General features: G+C 36.8%; 1 protein-coding gene across 4 annotated transcripts in view; it reads right to left on the reverse strand.

Moving 5' to 3' along the window:
• Positions 1-18888, reverse strand: part of LOC121314573 (solute carrier family 12 member 7-like) — a 116858-nt gene that overhangs the window by 13378 nt on the left and 84592 nt on the right. For 2 of the 4 annotated variants that reach the window (XM_041247990.1, XM_041247989.1), the window contains exons 12-22: positions 18570-18744; positions 17333-17451; positions 10936-11034; positions 7174-7293; positions 6047-6151; positions 5534-5702; positions 3481-3676; positions 3029-3198; positions 2707-2838; positions 2258-2365; positions 1414-1521 (exon numbers count right to left, since the gene is read on the reverse strand). In XM_041247990.1, coding sequence (XP_041103924.1) covers positions 1414-1521; positions 2258-2365; positions 2707-2838; positions 3029-3198; positions 3481-3676; positions 5534-5702; positions 6047-6151; positions 7174-7293; positions 10936-11034; positions 17333-17451; positions 18570-18744 — 1501 coding nt within the window. The remainder of the gene's footprint in view (positions 1-1413; positions 1522-2257; positions 2366-2706; positions 2839-3028; positions 3199-3480; positions 3677-5533; positions 5703-6046; positions 6152-7173; positions 7294-10935; positions 11035-17332; positions 17452-18569; positions 18745-18888) is intronic. The other 2 variants (XM_041247991.1, XM_041247992.1) reach the window with 1 other exon arrangement.

The following is an 18888-nucleotide window of genomic DNA, read 5'->3' on the forward strand; positions in this document are numbered from 1 at the left end:
GATAATGGATAATTGCAAAGCATATGACATGGTTTATTTAGATTTCCAGAAAGCTTTTGACAAAGTCCCGCACAAAAGATTAATTCTCAAACTGAACGCAGTAGGGATTCAAGGAAACACATGTACATGGATTAGGGAGTGGTTAACATGTAGAAAACAGAAAGTACTGATTAGAGGAAAAACCTCAAATGGAGTGTGGTAACCAGCGGTGTACCACAGGGATCAGTATTAGGTCCTCTGCTATTCTAATCTACATTAATGATTTAGATTCTGGTATAGTAAGCAAACTTGTTAAATTTGCAGACGACACAAAAATAGGAGGAGTGGCAAACACTGTTGCAGCAGCAAAGGTCATTCAAAATGATCTAGACAAGATTCAGAACTGGGCAGACACATGGCAAATGACATTTAATAGAGAAAAGTGTAAGGTACTGCACGCAGGAAATAAAAATGTACATTATAAATATCATATGGGAGATATTGAAATTGGAGAAGGAATCTATGAAAAAGACCTAGGAGTTTTTGTTGACTCAGAAATGTCTTCATCTAGACAATGTGGGGAAGCTATAAAAAAGGCTAACAAGATGCTCGGATACATTGTGAAAAGTGTTGAATTTAAATCAAGGGAAGTAATGTTAAAACTGTACAATGCACTTGTAAGACCTCATCTTGAATACCAGTTCTGGTCACCTCGCTATAAAAAAGATATTGCTGCTCTAGAAAGAGTGCAAAGAAGAGCGACCAGAATTATTCCGGGCTTAAAAGGCATGTCATATGCAGACAACTGTACTACGTGGCGACCTAATTCAAGCATTAAAAATTCTAAAAGGTATTGACAGTGTGGACGCAAGGGACTTTTTTCAGCCTGAAAAAAGAAACAAGGACCAGGGGTCACAAATGGAGTTTAGAAAAAGGGGCATTCAGAACAGAAAATAGGAGAACTTTTTTACACAGAGAATTGTGAGGGTCTGGAATCAACTCCCCAGTAATGTTGTTGAAGCTGACACCCTGGGATCCTTCAAGAAGCTGCTTGATGAGATTTTGGGATCAATAAGCTACTAACAACCAAACGAGCAAGATGGGCCGAATGGCCTCCTCTCGTTTGTAAACTTTCTTATGTTCTTATGTTCTTAAATCCTTGTCCATTTTTCAAACACTAATTAAAAAGCAAAATGATGGAATATTTCTAAAATACTTTTAAATGTCAGTACTTTCTATGTTTTGTGGAGTAATACTTTAGTTTCTTTCAAAAGACGGAAGTTTAATTAGTTTTATTTCAGCCTTCAGTTATTTTCATTATTTTTTTAAGTAGCTATTTTTCATTTCAGTTACTTAGTTTAGTGAGTTTTGCTGTGGCACTCTAAGTATTGGAATGGGAATGGCGTTGGGAGGAGTCACAAGTACTTGGACTACCTCTTTGTCTGCAAGCTGTATGACAGTTTCATCTTGGCCATCAGACGGCTGAATAGAGTGGTTCTTTCTTCTAATGGAGCTACGAGACCAGTCAGTGATGCTCTGAATCTGGGACACCATGGTCACCAGGTACAGACAAAACAGGAGAGTCAACAGTTGGTTATATTGAAGTAACACTAAAATTCTGCTGCTCCTGGAAGCCATTAGTTGTATTAGTTCTGTTATTCACTAAGGACCAAACCAACCACAATAAAACCAAGCAACTGTACTCATCGTACACTTAAAAAATAAAATTGCAAACAAAAAGATGCCTGGTATTGAACATTTCTAACTTTTGTTATTGATCAATCAAATAGTTAACTTTTTCTCTTATACTTAACCTTGTCCCTGCAATACCACTCATCTCTAACTCCTTCAAGCACACAGAAGCACAACCACATTCACAAAATAACATACAGTAAAGCAATTCATTTATATAATGATTACTATACCTGTTTCAGTCCTTGTATTAATCTATTATTATTGCATTTTTATTAAATAAAACATTGCTCAATTTCTGTAATCGAATGATTATTTCATAGTCAATGATCTTTATTCTAAAAGCTTTTTTACTAAAAAAAAAAAAAAAAAAAAAAATGCAAAGAAAAAAACAAAAACAAAACAACTAGGATTTCCAGTGTATGAAGTCTCTGCTGTTGATGAATAGATACAATTATAGTCAGAAGAAAACAAACCAGAAGTTTACACAATTATAGATATAAAACAAAAATGTAAAAAAAATACATATTTGTTATCCAATATCTTTTTTGCAAGATATATTGTGTGGACAGGAATACAGGGTTACCTCTCGTTCTCGTTCAGTCCTGGAGAGCTGCATCTGCTTCAGCATCTGAGATCTCTGCTCCATCACCAGAGTCTTTTCATATGTGAAGGCGGAAATGTCACTTTCATGCTGATTAATAAAACAAAGCACAAATAAAACAAATGCATAATATTCATTATTATTCATAATATTACTTATTGAATAACACATGTCTTTCTCTTCTATAGAAAAATTCAAAAAAACAAAAAATTTGATACTGCCCACTAATTGTAACGCACTAAAGGTTTTGGGAACAAAAAACACATAAACAAACAAATATTGACATATGTATAGTAACTGTTTCCTTGGAAACAGAGTGCAGAAAAAATAACACTTTGAAAGGGTAAAACACACAGGAACAAAACAACACAGTGAGTTACAAAGTGACAAAGTGCACAAATCACAATTATAGTACAACAGGAAGGGCTTACCATTTCAACTACCTCTACCTCTGCGTTAAGCCGCAAGTGGTATAAAAACATCTGCAAGTCTTTCTTCATCTGAATACTATTGTCATCCAACTGGGCCACAGTAAAGATGCGCATTTTACATTTCCTCCACACCTGAAAAGACCCATTAACATTTTAACTGGAGGTGGTGCTCAGAAGTACATGAGTTTATACAGAGGTTGAACATTATTTAATGAGATTTAAATCAACACATCATCCATATTTCAAGGCTAAATAAACAAGTGTATAACACCTGAACGGTCAACCCCAATACAGCTGCTTTAGAAATAAATGAGTTAAATACCTTGTGCTGTTGAAGAAGGAAGGGCAATAGCATAAGCAGTCCTCCATCGTGGACGATCCACCAGACATCAATTGTTCCATTGCTAAAGCGCTCTTGGTTGCTTGGAAATGAGTCAATGTTTTTAGCAACCAGCAGAGCCTGGTGTGCTGCAGTCGTCTCCCTTACGGTCTCTGCAATACAAAAGGGAAAAATCATTATGCTGGTATCCTGCTCATCGAATGGGTGACTAACTGATGCTCGTTTAGGCATCCAGCAATTTTGTCACATTTCAGATATAAGCTCACTTTTAATTTGTGCCTTGAGCTATATCTTAGTTTAATTAATACCACCCTACTGTTGCAAGCATCTGTCTCAAAATGTGACGTAGAGACAATGTTATGTGTGATCAGTGTAACATTTCGCTTCATGCTTTCAACTTTCTGCAGAAGACAGCAAAAATGAATGGCACCTACCAATAAAATTCCTCCAGGAGATGGGATCCTCTTGTTCTTTCCACAAATTTGGCCAGGCCATAAGAACAGTGTTGTGCTTCATTCCTCCCAAGCCTGCAGACTGGATGAGGTGGGAAACCCCATCTCGTAAATTAGAAGATACTACAACATGACAGAAACCTTTGGTCTTCTCTGCAGCCATCGCAGACTTAACATTCTTTAAAGCAAAACAACAAACAAAAAAATAAAAATAAATAAATAATAAATAAATACTAAAATCACATATTAATATTCAGATATCCATTGAAGATTTGAATATTCGCAAAACATTATCAAAGCCATAATATGTAACACTGTATTAAAGTTGAAAAATATCACATAAGTAAAAATATATTCTGAAAGCCTAACTTTAGTGAATTAAATGCAAAACAAAGGGTGCTTTACAACAGTGGCTGACGGTAAATATATTAGCCTTCGGATGAAGTGAGCTTTGTTCCCCTATTCAGAATGTAAGGTGATGATATGTTGGCTGCCATGGGAGGTAGACCACTAGAGTAGACCTACAGTAGACCACTAGAGGTCATCGGTCTGCAACATAATGGTGTAGGTGTGCAATGAATGGATAGTGATCACTACAATTTATCATAGGTGAATACAATTAAGCTATCATTACCTAGCCTTGGGGAGCTATTTAAAGCCCGTTGATAGCAGTGTTCCGGGTTGAGAAGTATGATACCTATGGTATGTGAAACGGTGTTCGGTAAATGATCAACTGTTATATTTTGAGGAAGTACATTCACAGGAAAATGGCTTAGCCATCCAGTTATCAGTTCAGGGACAGACCTGAGATAGGTGTTATTTAAATTTTTGTAAACAGTGTTAATTTTTCTGTAAAAATCTTTACTTTCATTCAACTCACGTCTTTTTGAAGATTTATTTCCACCTGCTGACCACGTTACCACAGTATTTAAGTTAAAAACAGCACATAATCATTCCCATTGTTGTGTCTCCATAATATACAAAGTGGCCGCTGACACATTTTCATTAAAAAATAATACTGGAAAAGAGGGTGTTGTGCAAGAAAATTTTAAAAAAGTATATTTATTCACCATTTTATTATATTCCACATAACAAATAACAAAAACTAGGAAACATTTATTTTACAAGTTGGGCCTGTGTTGTAAAATGTGAGGCATTTTAGAGTGACATACCTCATCTGTATTATATGGCACAGAAATGACCGTGATTGACTCAAATCTGAAGCAGCACCAGAGACTTTAGGTAGAGATCACTATTTTGCAGCTTGTGTTGCTTGTGCTTCCTATTTGTTCCAGCACTAGTATTATTAACCCGATATTGACAAATGCTGTTTCCAGGCAACCCACAGTTACAACACAGCTACAGCTTACAAAAAGAGCCAAAAACCAGCATATGGGTCATGTTAACGGTAACATTAAATTATAAAAACATAAAATACTGCCTGAATACAACATTTTGAAATACAAATTTAAACATGCTCTGCCTTTGGTAAGTTTAGCATACATTTTTGCCACTAACTATCCTAAAAAATAAATGCAAATCATGGCGACCATATTGTTGTTTGAGTTTGACATTTCCAAGAATTTCCAAATATACAGTCCATATCCTACATATTGTATATGTGTAAGCTGCAGTATGTTATGGCATTATTTTATATCTATGTGGATGGTGATATATCAAAATTCTACGGATTCTTAGACCTTAAAAACCAACTTCAGTCTCCCTCGATGGTGATAACGGAGGGATTATATCTCTTATTTGTGGTCACATTTTACCGTAACGATACGCAATTAGAAGTTTGTTTTTTGCCCAGGAAAGATTACAAATGAAAATTCTCTCCATTGGGAAGTCTTAGGGGCATCATTTCAGAGCACATGAGCTGCCTTGTGGTCTCCTTGTATCTATAATGTAGTTAATCAACAGAAATTATGAGGTAGCTTCAAAGGAAAAATAAACAATGACCATAACAGCAGTGAAAAAATAAAAACCCCAAAATGAGTTTGCACAGATAATACATCCCAAAATATCCTGGTACCTGCTCAGACTGTTTTGCTTCTGGGCGCTTTGCCATATATGTCCCCTCAATCACAGACCCAACTATGGTCAGTCCCTTCCCTGCCTTCAGCTGTGTGGTAAATGAGAGGAGTCCAGCATGTTTAACATTCTGTTCCGAGTCCAAGTTCAATAACACCATCAGCTGGGGCCTAACAAGAGACAAATCACAAAGCATTTTTGTTTTTAAAAAACAGCTATTTTCTAATTATTGTGAAAGTGCATATTTGTAGTATGAAAATCACAAAAGAACACCAAAAAAGTAAACAGCAGGCTGGGCATTTTAACTTAAAACAAATCTACGAGGAACGCAACAGGTATACAAAGGTAACTGTTTTTTTTAAATTATTTTTTTTAAGTAATTCATTTGTAGAGGGTGGGCTTTTAAATATCAGATATTGACAATCATATTTGAACCTGTCCTGTGCTTTGTTTATTTCAGTTAACATGCTTAATACAAGGATGTAGTTTTCCATCACATACAGTAAGAGCTTACCTCCAGTTCTTTGTGTGAGGAGGGGCTTCCTCCAGCCTGATCAGAGCATAGCGAGCTGCATTGAGAGACAAACCTCTGATTCCATCACCCCATTCCTTTTCAGCTCTAACAAAATAATATAACAAATGTACATGTTCCATATGATGAATTTACACACAATGCTATAAACTGAATGTACAGTAAACAGATAAATGGTGTACTATTTCATGTATTATGCTACTATCATGTATTATGTACTTTCCACTGTATTTAATGTATTATGCATTTTTTTTTTTTTTTTTTTTTTTTTTACCATATATCATGTATTATGCATTTCTCTGTATTTTAAGTACAGATTTTCTTGTAATTACTGCATCTTGTAAAGCACTTTGTGATGGTGTTCCACTATGAAACGTGCTATATAAAATAAAGATTGATTGATTGATTGATAAGGAACTACAAAATAAAAGGACCAGGCAAGTGATTCACTTTAGTTTTTATATTACACTACATAAATGCAAACTGCTTCTTTTTTTTCAGTTAGTTTCTTAATTGGATGGGAGCAATTACATCACTGTAAGATTTCCAGATTTTTTTAAATGTGTCACAACAGGCCATTTAATTTTTTGCATGGTTCTTTAACATGAATCAGGTATGTTAGTAACCATGACACAACAAACTACTTACACAGACTGACAGGCAGGAATCTCTTTATATCACCAGATTCTAATATTCACAATAACTTGTGCAAAAGAACTGCCTAAAAAGTTTCAGCATAACTGGATACATGTGTCTCTACATAGATGTAAACCATAGCGATGTGCCTACAAATGGGTGTTTGCAATATATGGCAGTAGCCAGGCATATGCATCCCTTGCAATAGAAACTAAGTGTGATAATGAAGTTATTGGTTTTATAAAGAGAATACTGATGTAGATTGAACTGCTTCTCCAATTCAGATTTAGGTCACAGTTTCTGTGTTTAAAAAAAAAAAAATAGATCAAGTAGACAAAAAGTGTGGCACTGGCAAAGTCAGATGAAAAATTGTCAGTCTAAATGATTTAGTTGCCTCTTAACAAATTCTACAAACAATACATACATATCAAGAGAATACTTAATGTACAAAAAATAAAATACGCTGTTCTTACCCTCTGTATTCAATATATTTGTATATACATCCAGCAATCAACATGGCAACCAAGGCGTAGTACCAAGAACAGATGAACATTAAGGCAAGACAAAGGCTCATTCCCAGGAATGAAAGAGTCCTAGTGAAATAAACATATTAATACAGCTTCAATACATAAAAACAAAAATGATAAAAAAGATGAATGTCCATGCACAGCATAATGGAATTTAGACAGATATTTGGACAAAGACAAAACCTTCCATGAGTATGACACTTATGTCCACAATGTTAGGTTATTATCATAACCTTGGTTCCCTGAAATAGAAATTTACCCATTACCTAATGGGTATTTATCCTAAAGACCTTGATAGCCTGAATATGATATATGAAAGCTTCAAGTCAGAGCCAATGATGTAGTCGTGCCCGCCCCCGAGGGCATAACTGGACTGCAGACACAGACATCATCATCATCACCATTCTTCCTTCAATCCTGCTGCAATCATGGACGCAGTGACCTTGAAAGTTAATGGTTACATTTCTGTTTCATGGAACCACGGTTATAATAATAACTACTGTTCCCTATCAAGTACGAAATGTAATCATTACCCAATGGATAGAAATATCAAAGCTGTCGCTAGGCAATATTGCAGACCAACTGGAATGCCACAAGGCTAGGTCAAGGCCACTTTGACTTTACCACGAGGAACCCCAGAACAAGTACCTAGGGCTAACAACTGAGGGAGAAACTCACCTCTATGTCTATGTGTAAGGGTTGACCAGGAAGTCGCCCTTAATACTTGTCCCAAAGCCAGTGTTTTTGTAGATCCACAACCTAAGTCTGTAGAACCTAGTAAAGATATGGGTAGTAACCCTGTGATGTGGTACTCCCCACCCCTGTACACATTATGTATTATTTTGTATTTTATTATGTATTACGTTTTGAACGAAAAGGCAAAAACTTGTCTGCCATTGTTTGTTATTGTTTTTAAATACCTCATGAAAATGCGTGACTGTCAAAGTAATTATTGAATTAGCAGACAGGCATGCATATTTATTAAACTCGTGCAGACTATGGCTGAGGGGTTAATAAGATAATTAATAGCCAGTTAATCCCTCGTCCATAATATACAAGACCTGCAGCTTTGGCTGCACGGGGTGGGTTGTCCAGAGGAGGAAAGAGACAAGTAAGAACCTATACTGCTGTTGTTGTGAATTCATTTCCTGGTCTGATGTCACCACCAGCCATCCATGTCACAATCCCACACCGATATATTGAAAACGTCACTGACAGGGCTCCCAAGTGGCACATCCAGCAAAGGATGAAATCTATGAAAAAGACCTAGGAGTTTTTGTTGACTCAGAAATGTCTTCATCTAGACAATGTGGGGAAGCTATAAAAAAGGCTAACAAGATGCTCGGATACATTGTGAAAAGTGTTGAATTTAAATCAAGGGAAGTAATGTTAAAACTGTACAATGCACTAGTAAGACCTCATCTTGAATATTGTGTGCAGTTCTGGTCACCTCGCTATAAAAAAGATATCGCTGCTCTAGAAAGAGTGCAAAGAAGAGTGACCAGAATTATTCCGGGCTTAAAAGGCATGTCATATGCAGACAGGCTAAAAGAATTGAATCTGTTCAGTCTTGAACAAAGAAGACTACGTGGCAACCTAATTCAAGCATTCAAAATTCTAAAAGGTAATGACAGTGTCGACCCAAGGGACTTTTTCAGCCTGAAAAAAGAAACAAGGACCAGGGGTCACAAATGGAGTTTAGTCAAAGGGACATTCAGAACAGAAAATAGGAGGCACTTTTTTACATAGAGAATTGTGAGGGTCTGGAATCAACTCCCCAGTAATGTTGTTGAAGCTGACACCCTGGGATCCTTCAAGAAGCTGCTTGATGAGATTTTGGGATCAATAAGCTATTAACAACCAAACGAGCAAGATGGGCCGAATGGCCTCCTCTCGTTTGTAAACTTTCTTATGTTCTTATGTTCTTATATAGACTGGGGATCGCAGGTTCGAGTCCAGGCTATGACACAGCCGACCGTGACAGGGAGCTCCAAGGGGGTGGTGCACAATTGGCCCAGCACTGCTCAGGTAGGGAGGGCTTAGGTCGGCAGGGGAATCCATGGATCACCGCACATCACTGACCCCTGTGGCCGATAGGGCGCCAGTGGTTCTGCAGCGGAGCCTCCAGATCTGTGTTGTCCTCCAGCACTATAGGTCTATTGGCCTCACTGTGGATCCGCAGTGCAAAAAATGATGGATTGGCAGGAGCACGTTTCGGAGGACGCATGGGGGGGGTGCAAGCGGTGGGCTGAGGATACAGATACCAATTGGGCACACTAAATTGAGGAGAATACCAGGGTAAAAAAAACTGAAGACAACTACTTTTTTTTTTTTTTTTTTTAATGTCATTGACAGATGCACCCTGGAATAAAACCCATGAAGTTGCAAGGCACCTGAAGGAATGGGCAGTGAGCTTTTTGGTGGGGGCAAGTTGGCCAGCTCATAGGCAGTCCTGACTGTGTCCGCTATCCATTTGGACAGCCTCTGCCTAGACAGGGCTTGACCATGGGACTCTGTCCCAGAGCAGTGAACACATTGTCGGGTCTGCCTCCAACTTTTTCTCCTGTCAACATAGCACGCCGGGGCCCACAGTGGGCACAGCATCTGGAACTGAGCTCCTTGTCAGACTGGAAGGAGGTGGAAAGAAGTCTCCAAATCCACAGACTGGTTGACATGGAATGCCGAGATAGCGTTCGGCAAAAGGCAGGATTGGTACAGAGCGTAACGCTTTTCCTGGCCTCTGTAAAAATTAAGCAGGTTCTCACTAAGGAGAAACCCTGAATCTCTCGCTCACCCGCTTTGTGAAGGTGAGAGTAAGCAAACAATCACTAGAGCAATAACATTTGAACTCAGCTGAATGTGTGGGCTCAAATTGAAGCTTCAAGAGTGCATTGAGCACCATGTTTAACCTCTAGCGAGGAACAATGGCCTTCATAGGCCCAAACCACTTGCAACGCGTTTTGCCCTGCCAGGAAGCTTAGCTCCTGGGTAGAGAGAGTCATTTTTACATGGCAAGCCGAATGGCTGTGCTGCATTCACATTTCTGTGAAAAAAAACAAACAGGAAAATACAAATTTTCTTACACAACAGTAATAATTTTCAAAACAAAAAATGAAATAAATATGTTTAAACTTCAAACAAAGTCAGCAGCCAGACAGCACAAGTATTTGACCTCAGGTTGTTCAATCCCAGGAAAAGGGCGATGGAGCCATTACCTTCGCGCGGGACACAAGGCCGCTGCGGGACTAACAAAAACCATGGCTCAGTGCACAATAAGTGTAAGTAATAACTACAATAAGCATGTAACAATAAATTGCATTAATCAGTGTAATTACACAAGCGAATAAGCAGATATAAGTAGTTTGATACTTATCTGTTCATAGACCCTCCTGCTCAGGTTTGGATGAAAGGTAAAATTACAACGTCTGTGTCTCCAGTCGAGTTATGCCCTCGGAGGTGGGCACGACTGTTTCAGAGGCTCTGATGTACAGCTTTGATATATCTTATTCAGGTTATCAGGGTCTTTAGGATAAATACCCATGAGGTAATGCTTACATTTTGTACTTGACAGGGAACCATGTTTCATCACAAATGGAGTGGTAAGCTCAGACTGGACTAATGTTTTTAGGAAGGTGCTTTGTTAAAATTGCAAAGTACAGGAAGGAGTAAAAACACTGAAGAACAAAAATGTACAGCCTGTTGTCTCACCAGTGATAGAATTTAAAGCGGGGTCTCCAGTTAGGCGTACAAAGCAGCGTTTGTACAGCACAAGCCAGGTTTACAAACATGTAGCACATCAAGAAGAACCTGTAAACATAAACGTAGTGCATGCCTATGAGTCAAGGCAATAAGTCACTCAAATTCATCCAGTGATTTAAATCAGTGTGGTCTATTTCACTTATCAACATTAGAAATTATGTTATATTTTAATACAATATAATAATATAATATTTAAATTCCATGTTAATGGTGAATCAAAATTTTATGTGTGTGTGTGTGTATGTGTGTGTGTATATATATATATATATATATATATATATATATATATATATATATATATATATATATATATATATATATATATATATATATATATACACACACACATATACACACACACACACTGTGTTCACCTACACATTGTAAATAATATATGAACGTATGTATAGTTTATATAATATAATATGTTCCTTATGTGTGTGTGTGTGTGTGTGTGTGTATATATATACAGTGCCTTGCAAAAGTATTCAGACCCCTGACCAATTCTCTCATATTACCGAATTACAAATAGTACATTGAAATTTCGTTCTGTTTGATATTTTATTTTTAAACACTGAAACTCAGAATCAATTATTGTAAGGTGACATTGGTTTTATGTTGGGAAATATTTTTAAGAAAAATAAAAAAAACTGAAATATCTTGCTTGCATAAGTATTCAACCCCTGTGCTGTGGAAGCTCCCAGTTTGCACCGATGAAAGAAATTGCCCTAACGAGGACACAATTACCTTACCATTGGCCTCCACCTGTGAACCATTAAAGTTGCTGTCACATTTTCTGGATAAAAACCCCACTGTTGAAGGATCATTGGTAAGGCTGTGAATCTGAAGGAAAATGAAGACCAAAGAGCATTCTACAGAAGTTACAAATAAAGTAATACAAATGCACAGATTGGGGAAAGGGTACAAAATAATATCCAAGTGTTTGGATATCCCAGTGAGCACAGTTGGATCAATAATCAGGAAGTGGAAGCTGCATCACACCACCCAGGCACTGCCAAGAAAAGGCCGTACCTCAAAACTCAGCGCTCAAACAAGAAGGAGACTTGTGAGAGAAGCCACAGAGAGGCCAACAATCACTTTGAAGGAGCTACAGAGTTCAGTGGCTGGGAGTGGAGTAATGGTGCACCAGTCAACCATATCAAGCGCTCTTCATAACACTGGCCTGTATGGGAGGGTGGCAAGAAAGAAGCCGTTACTCAAAAAGTACCATCTGAAAGCACGTCTGGAGTTTGCCAGAAAGCATAAGTGTGACCCAGCTGCAATGTGGGAAAAGTTTTTGTGGTCAGATGAGACCAAGATAGAGCTTTCTGGCCAAAACTCAAAGCGCTGTGTGTGGCGCAAACCTAACACTGCCCATGCTTCAAGACACACCATCCCTACAGTGAAGTATGGTGGTGGCAGCATCATGCTGTGGGGATGCTTCTCATCAGCAGGGACTGGACATTTTGTTACAATTGAAGGAAGAATGGATGGAGCAAAATACAGGAAAATACTGCAAGAGAATCTGCTTCAGTCCGCTAAAAAACTGAAGCTTGGGAGGAAATTCACCTTTCAGCAGGATAATGATCCCAAGTACAAGGCCAAAGCAATATTGGAGTGGCTCAAGAACAAAAAGGTGAATGTCAAACAGTGGCCCAGTCAAAGTCCTGATCTCAATCCCATTGAGAATCTGTGGCACTATTTGAAAATTGCAGTCCACAAGCGTCGTCCAACCAACCTGAACAACCTGGAGCAAATCTGCCAAAAAGAATGGGCCAAAATCACTCCGACACTGTGTGCAAAGCTGGTACATACTTACCCCAAAAGACTTAAAGCTGTTATTGCAGCGAAAGGTGGCTCTACCAAATATTAATGTGTGGGGGTTGAATATTTATGCAATCAAGATATTTCAGTTTTTTATTTTTCTTAAAAATATTTCCAACATAAAACCAATGTCACCTTACAATAACTGATTTTGAGTTTAAGTGTTTTAAAATAAAATATCAAACAGAACGAAATTTCAATGTACCATTTGTAATTCAGTAATATGAGAGAATTGGTCAGGGGTCTGAATACTTTTGCAAGGCACTGTATATATATATATATATATATATATATATATATATATATATATATATATATATATATATATATAGTCAATATCAATTCTCATTAATACAAATTCAGGGGACCAGCAGAAAAAAAAGAATCAAGAATCTAAAGTAAAATGCATACTGTCAGTTTTTATTGAAGTTACAGTAACCCTAAAATCAAATTTAAATTCCTAAACAATGACAAGTATTATAAAATGTAAACATACTGTGCGTTTTACTGATGATATGCCTGGAAGTACACTGCAAATGAACTGCAGTTGAAACCAGCATGTCCCATTCTGCTAATATTTTTAAACCACAAAAGCAAGGCATTCTTAACATCAGGGTATTGAACGAATCAAAAGCATTGACGACTTGTATCCACAGTTTGCTGTTCATAAGCCAGTATTATTGTAACCCTTTTTTTTTTTAAATGGTTGTGTTTGTGGAACTGTTGAAATCTATATCTTTTTCTTGTATGGCTCTGCATTTTCCATTGCTTTCAACACTTCCACTTTTGTCTGAAAGGATAGTGCATGGTTTTATGTGAGAACTATGGCAACTCGTGTTAAGTGAATTCATATTATGAGAGGCAATTTACAACAAATGACTGTAAATTTTGCGGGTTCCTTGTACTATCTGGTCTATTATTCGTTTTAATGAGAATTGACTAATTCCCTACATTACCATTTTAATATACTTGAATGCATGCAACGCAATGAGTGCACTTGACATTTACATATAAACTTAGTCATATAACTACTTTATGGAGCAAAGCACTAAAAGTGAAGGACTTGCTGTGAATGTCAAGTTTATTTAAAAAAAAAAAAAAACTTTCTGACGTATCTACTGTCAAATTGAGTTTCAGAATCACAAACATCTAATCTGAAGTACCACCTGTGTGCTAAACAGGCTTTCACTTCTCAAAATAAACATCCTAGCAACAACATAAAAACAGAATAATAGATGGGCTTCAGTGAGTAATTCCACCTAGGGTTTATGTGATGTTATAAAACTATAAGAACGTTAGGTTCAGTAGTTTATAAACTGTCACAGAAACCTGATTATTTTTTTTATAATATATGGATATTATCTGTGATAAAAAAAGTCAATAAACGGGTGTTAAGGTTCCAATTGCAAGTGAATTTAATGAATAATAATAACGTAAATTAAGTCAATATTAAAGAATCTAATGGTGAATTAAACTGGGTAGATAATGAACTAATAACGTACTTTTAAGGAGAATGTGTTTCAATGAGGTATGCTTTTTTTTTATTAGTCGCTCTCAGAGATTTGTGTGGCCACTTTGCTCCCGTTGGTGAAAATCATTGTAAATCTTCAGAGAGACAGATTTGTTAAAAGTGCCTAAAAAACATGAATTGTAGGTGTTGTCGAGTGATTTAAAACAAGGCATTTTGTTTGAAAGTGGTAGGGGTGCACAGGAGTCAAATATGGGTCAAAGGTCTAACAATCTTCTTCATGAATATGCCATCATGACATCACTACTGCTGTATTGTGCCTTTTTTTCGAATGGTTCAAGATGCAAATATAGCCATCATCCATTTTTTATATATATATATATATATATATATATATATATATATATATATATATATATATATATATCATCATCATCATCATCTTCAGCCTTTTTCTATCCATTCCTTCCTTTTCCTGCTTCTTCTTCTTTCCCAGCATGTGACTTTCCATACGTTGTTGGAAATTTTTGAGTCATTTTTGCACTGAGGGTCCAGGTTTTGCCTCCGTAAGTTAGCACTGACTTTCCTTTTGAGGCACAGGGGTAGTTTCCCTTTCAGAACCATGCTTAATCTTCCAAAGGCACTCCAGCCAATTTTTACTCTTCTATTGATTTTGCACATTTGGTTATCCGCTGCTGAAACTAACTGTCCTAAGTATATATAGTTATTGACTTCTTTTGCCTGTGGAGTGGTATATTTATTGAACATGACTTGAGTCTTCTTCAGGTTCATTTTCAAACCCGCTTTGATGCTAGCCTTGTGTAGTTCTTGTATTCTTGTTTGTAATTCTTCTGGGCACGTTGTAAATGTGAGGATATTGTCAGCAAATTGTAGGTGATTCAAGTAGACTCCATTGATTTTCAGCTCCTTATTTTCCCAATCCAGTGTTTTGAAAATGTCTTCTAGGGTGGCCGTGAAGAGCTTTGGGGAAATTGTATCTCCTTGATGAACTCCTTTTTCAATCTTGATTTTGTCGCTGTTTTCATGGAGTCTTACTGTGGATGTTGCATTCTTGTATATGGTGCTGATCAAGTGTCTGTACATTTTCTCAATTCCTTGTTTTTTCAGAGAACTTAATACAGATCTTGTGTAAACAGAGTCAAAGGCTTTTTCATAGTCAATGAATCCCAAGCAAAGTGGTAGTTCGTACTCGCGGGTGGTTTAAATCACTTGCCGTACAACTTGAAGATGATCCACTGTGCTAAATCCTCTCCTGAATCCTGCTTGCTCATTTGAATCTGCCGAGTCAAATTTATCTTGAAGTCTGTTTGTAAAAATGTTGTAGATTATTGGAAGTAAGCTAATAGGTCTGTAATTCTTCTTTATCTCCTCTCTTATGTAAAGTATCACTGATTTGTTGTTCCAGCCATTTGGCACTTTCTTTTGCTTATTACAATCTGTAAAAGTACGCAACAGTATTTCTGTCAGTTCTTCACCTCCTTCTTTCACAATGTCAATCGTTATGCCGTCTTCTCCAGATGCCTTTCCTGTCTTCATATGATAACATGTTTCACTTCTTCCGGTAGAATGCCTGGAACTTCTTCCTCGGGTGCGTTTTCTCTTTTCATCTTGATAGAATTTTCTATAAGTCTTCGACTCTTCAGAATCAATTGTTTGATTGCTAAAATCTGTTTTTTCCTGATGATTAGTCTTTGTTTTGCTTTCTTTACAGTTTTCTCTACCAATCTACAGCTGAACGACCGTGTATCCTCAGTAATGCGCTTTCTTACTGTCTTGCAGAGCTCAGTGCATTCAATCTTTGACTTCAGAGCTGCTGTTTGTTTCATTTCCCTTCTTTTCTTCATGAGGTCTTTTGTCTCTTGCATGATCTTGTGGTCGCACTTTGGAGTGGATCCAGATGAGCCAATGGGTGATGAGTGGGTGGGCCACCCAGCGAATTTAAAACAATCTGCATGTAGTTTTCATTTCTGTTCAATGAGGATCGAGAATAAAAAACTTTTTTTTTTATTACTGTCTCGTGTTTTGTGAATTAAAATTCCAGATTAAAACAATGGGCTGACTGTCTACCTTTACTATATATATATATATATATATATATATATATATATATATATATATATATATATATATATATATATATATATATATAAAACCTAACCTGGTTTTGGGTTTTAACTTAAACACCAGTTGATTCTTTTAATCTGAACAGGGACAGACTAAACCTGTTCCCTGTAAAAATCGGTTTAAAAAAAACCTCTTTTGTTTATGCTGCGGAAATGCTGTATACCTCCTTCTCGCTTGTCTCCTCTCCAAACATCATTGTTTCATGTAAACAACCCAATCAAACAATTAATAAAAACAATTATACAATTAAGAGAACGTTAGGAGACCGTCACCAACATGGACTCCTAACCTTCCCATCTTTACTAAGATGACGTGTACACTCCTTACCCTAGGGTCCTAAAGCCTCCAAAAACATACACACAGTATATAATCAAATTTTTGGCAGTGGTTTTGTAACTAATAACAAATAAAATGGCAGTTTGTCATGGAATTTAGAATGTAGTGGTGCGCAGTGATTTACTCAGTGTGAAGCGGCTCATTAGTATGCAAGCCATTGTACACGCTATACATAGGCATGGTCATGTGATGCTGATGTGAGGTGGTTATTTTTCCACGCTGTGTTTTATATATATATATATATATATATATATATATATATATATATATATATATATATATATATATATATATATATATAGATATAGATATAGATATAGATATTAGAGGTTGGCACGGGTAGAAAAAAATGTTTAGTTTCGAAAAATGTGTCTTTCGCTGGGAGCCGCACTTGAACTGCCCGGGACCTGTGGTTTGGCCACCTCTGACATATTTTATACAGCCCATGCAGATACCTTTTAGGAAACATTTTCAAATGCTCTAGAATGTATTGGCAACTCTACTACCAGTACAACACACACCCGCATGTGGGTTATTTCTTACTTACTGTTTAGATGGACAGTGTATACTTACATTGAGAGAATGGGTGCTACACTGTCAAGAGATGCTATCAGAATGCCTATTTCACAAATGCCTGCAGTGAGTAGCAAAGCCCAGGTTGGTTCTCCATTTGCTTTACCGTGACCAAACACCTAAATATGAGGAGCAGAAAAAAAAGATATTCATTTATAACCTTAATTTGAGCCACACATTAGGAATATTACTAAAGTGTCTTTTTTCATTTAGGAAACATAGCCATACTCCGGGTGCCTGCAGGTGGCCTGTACACAGTTCAGAACTGTGTGGTCCTCTAGTGCTGTAAGTTCTGGACATGGCTGCACTGCAGGCTTGCAGAGTGAAAAAAAAGTGGATGACTGATGGCACTCATTTCAGAGCTCGTCTTTGTCTCTCCAGAGTTAGTTGCAGCGGTGAGCCACGTTGAATAATAATTGGACATTCCAAAATTGGGAGAAAATTGGAAAAATTTATAAAAATAAAATATAGCCATACTAAGAAACTCTCTTTCTCTGACGCATGTTGAGAGACTGATGCATGCTTTTATAACATCTAGAGTTGATTACTGAAAGAAATGATCTACACACCAATGTATTGGTATGTATATATATATATATATATATATATATATATATATATATATATATATATATATATATATATATATATATATATATATATAGATTGATTGCAGTTTTAACAAGAACACATTACCCCTGTGTTAGCAGCCGCTGGCATTCTTTGACTTATAAAACTTTAAAATGTTGCTCCCCTATATCGAAAAGATTTTCTGATCCAATATATCCCTAGTCACTCTCTTCGATCACACGATGGTTTGCCCAGTATTCCACGGATACAGAAAAAGAATGCAGGTGGCAGTGTGTAACTCTAGAGTCCCTAAGTTGTGGAATGATCTAAAAGGATCTGTAAGCGAGGCACCATCTCTTGATGCTTTTAAAGTAAGATTAAAAACACACTTTGAGAATTTAGCATATATATTTTAAAGGGAGAATTAATCAGCCTATTTTGTACTATTTCTTTTTTTCTATAAACGATGTATCTTTTGCTACTGCGTAAAAACACAATTTTGATGTATGTAATTTAAAGGGGTTGTTTATCATGTTATTTTACTATTTCTCCAAATTGTTTTATATCATATTCATTTTTTTTTTTAGCTGTAAAGTGCTTTTATATAAGAAATACAGACTGATTGATTGAAACTGGGAAAAAATTATTCCAGACACTTTTTTCTTACTTGTAGAAAAGGCACTATTCCGTCTCTTGCAATGGCCTGCAGCAGACGAGGTGCTCCTGTAAGACTCTGCAGACCAGCTCCGCATGTGGAGAATAAAGAGCCAATGACAATCACCCATGGGGAGGGCCATGATAAAATACCAATCACCAGATTCCCGCTGACTGCCTCCCCAAACCTTTTAGAAAAAAACAATAACAATTTCAGTCTTAACAACACTATTATATGTTAAAGTAGTGTCCAAGGGTATATGTCAAGCTGGTTTAGTAGAGAAAGAGAAGAAATTATAACCCTTTTCAGCATTTTCCTTTTATGTTGTCTC

This window comes from Polyodon spathula, chromosome 4, assembly GCF_017654505.1.
Source record: "Polyodon spathula isolate WHYD16114869_AA chromosome 4, ASM1765450v1, whole genome shotgun sequence".
NCBI classification, from domain to species: Eukaryota; Metazoa; Chordata; class Actinopteri; order Acipenseriformes; family Polyodontidae; genus Polyodon; species Polyodon spathula.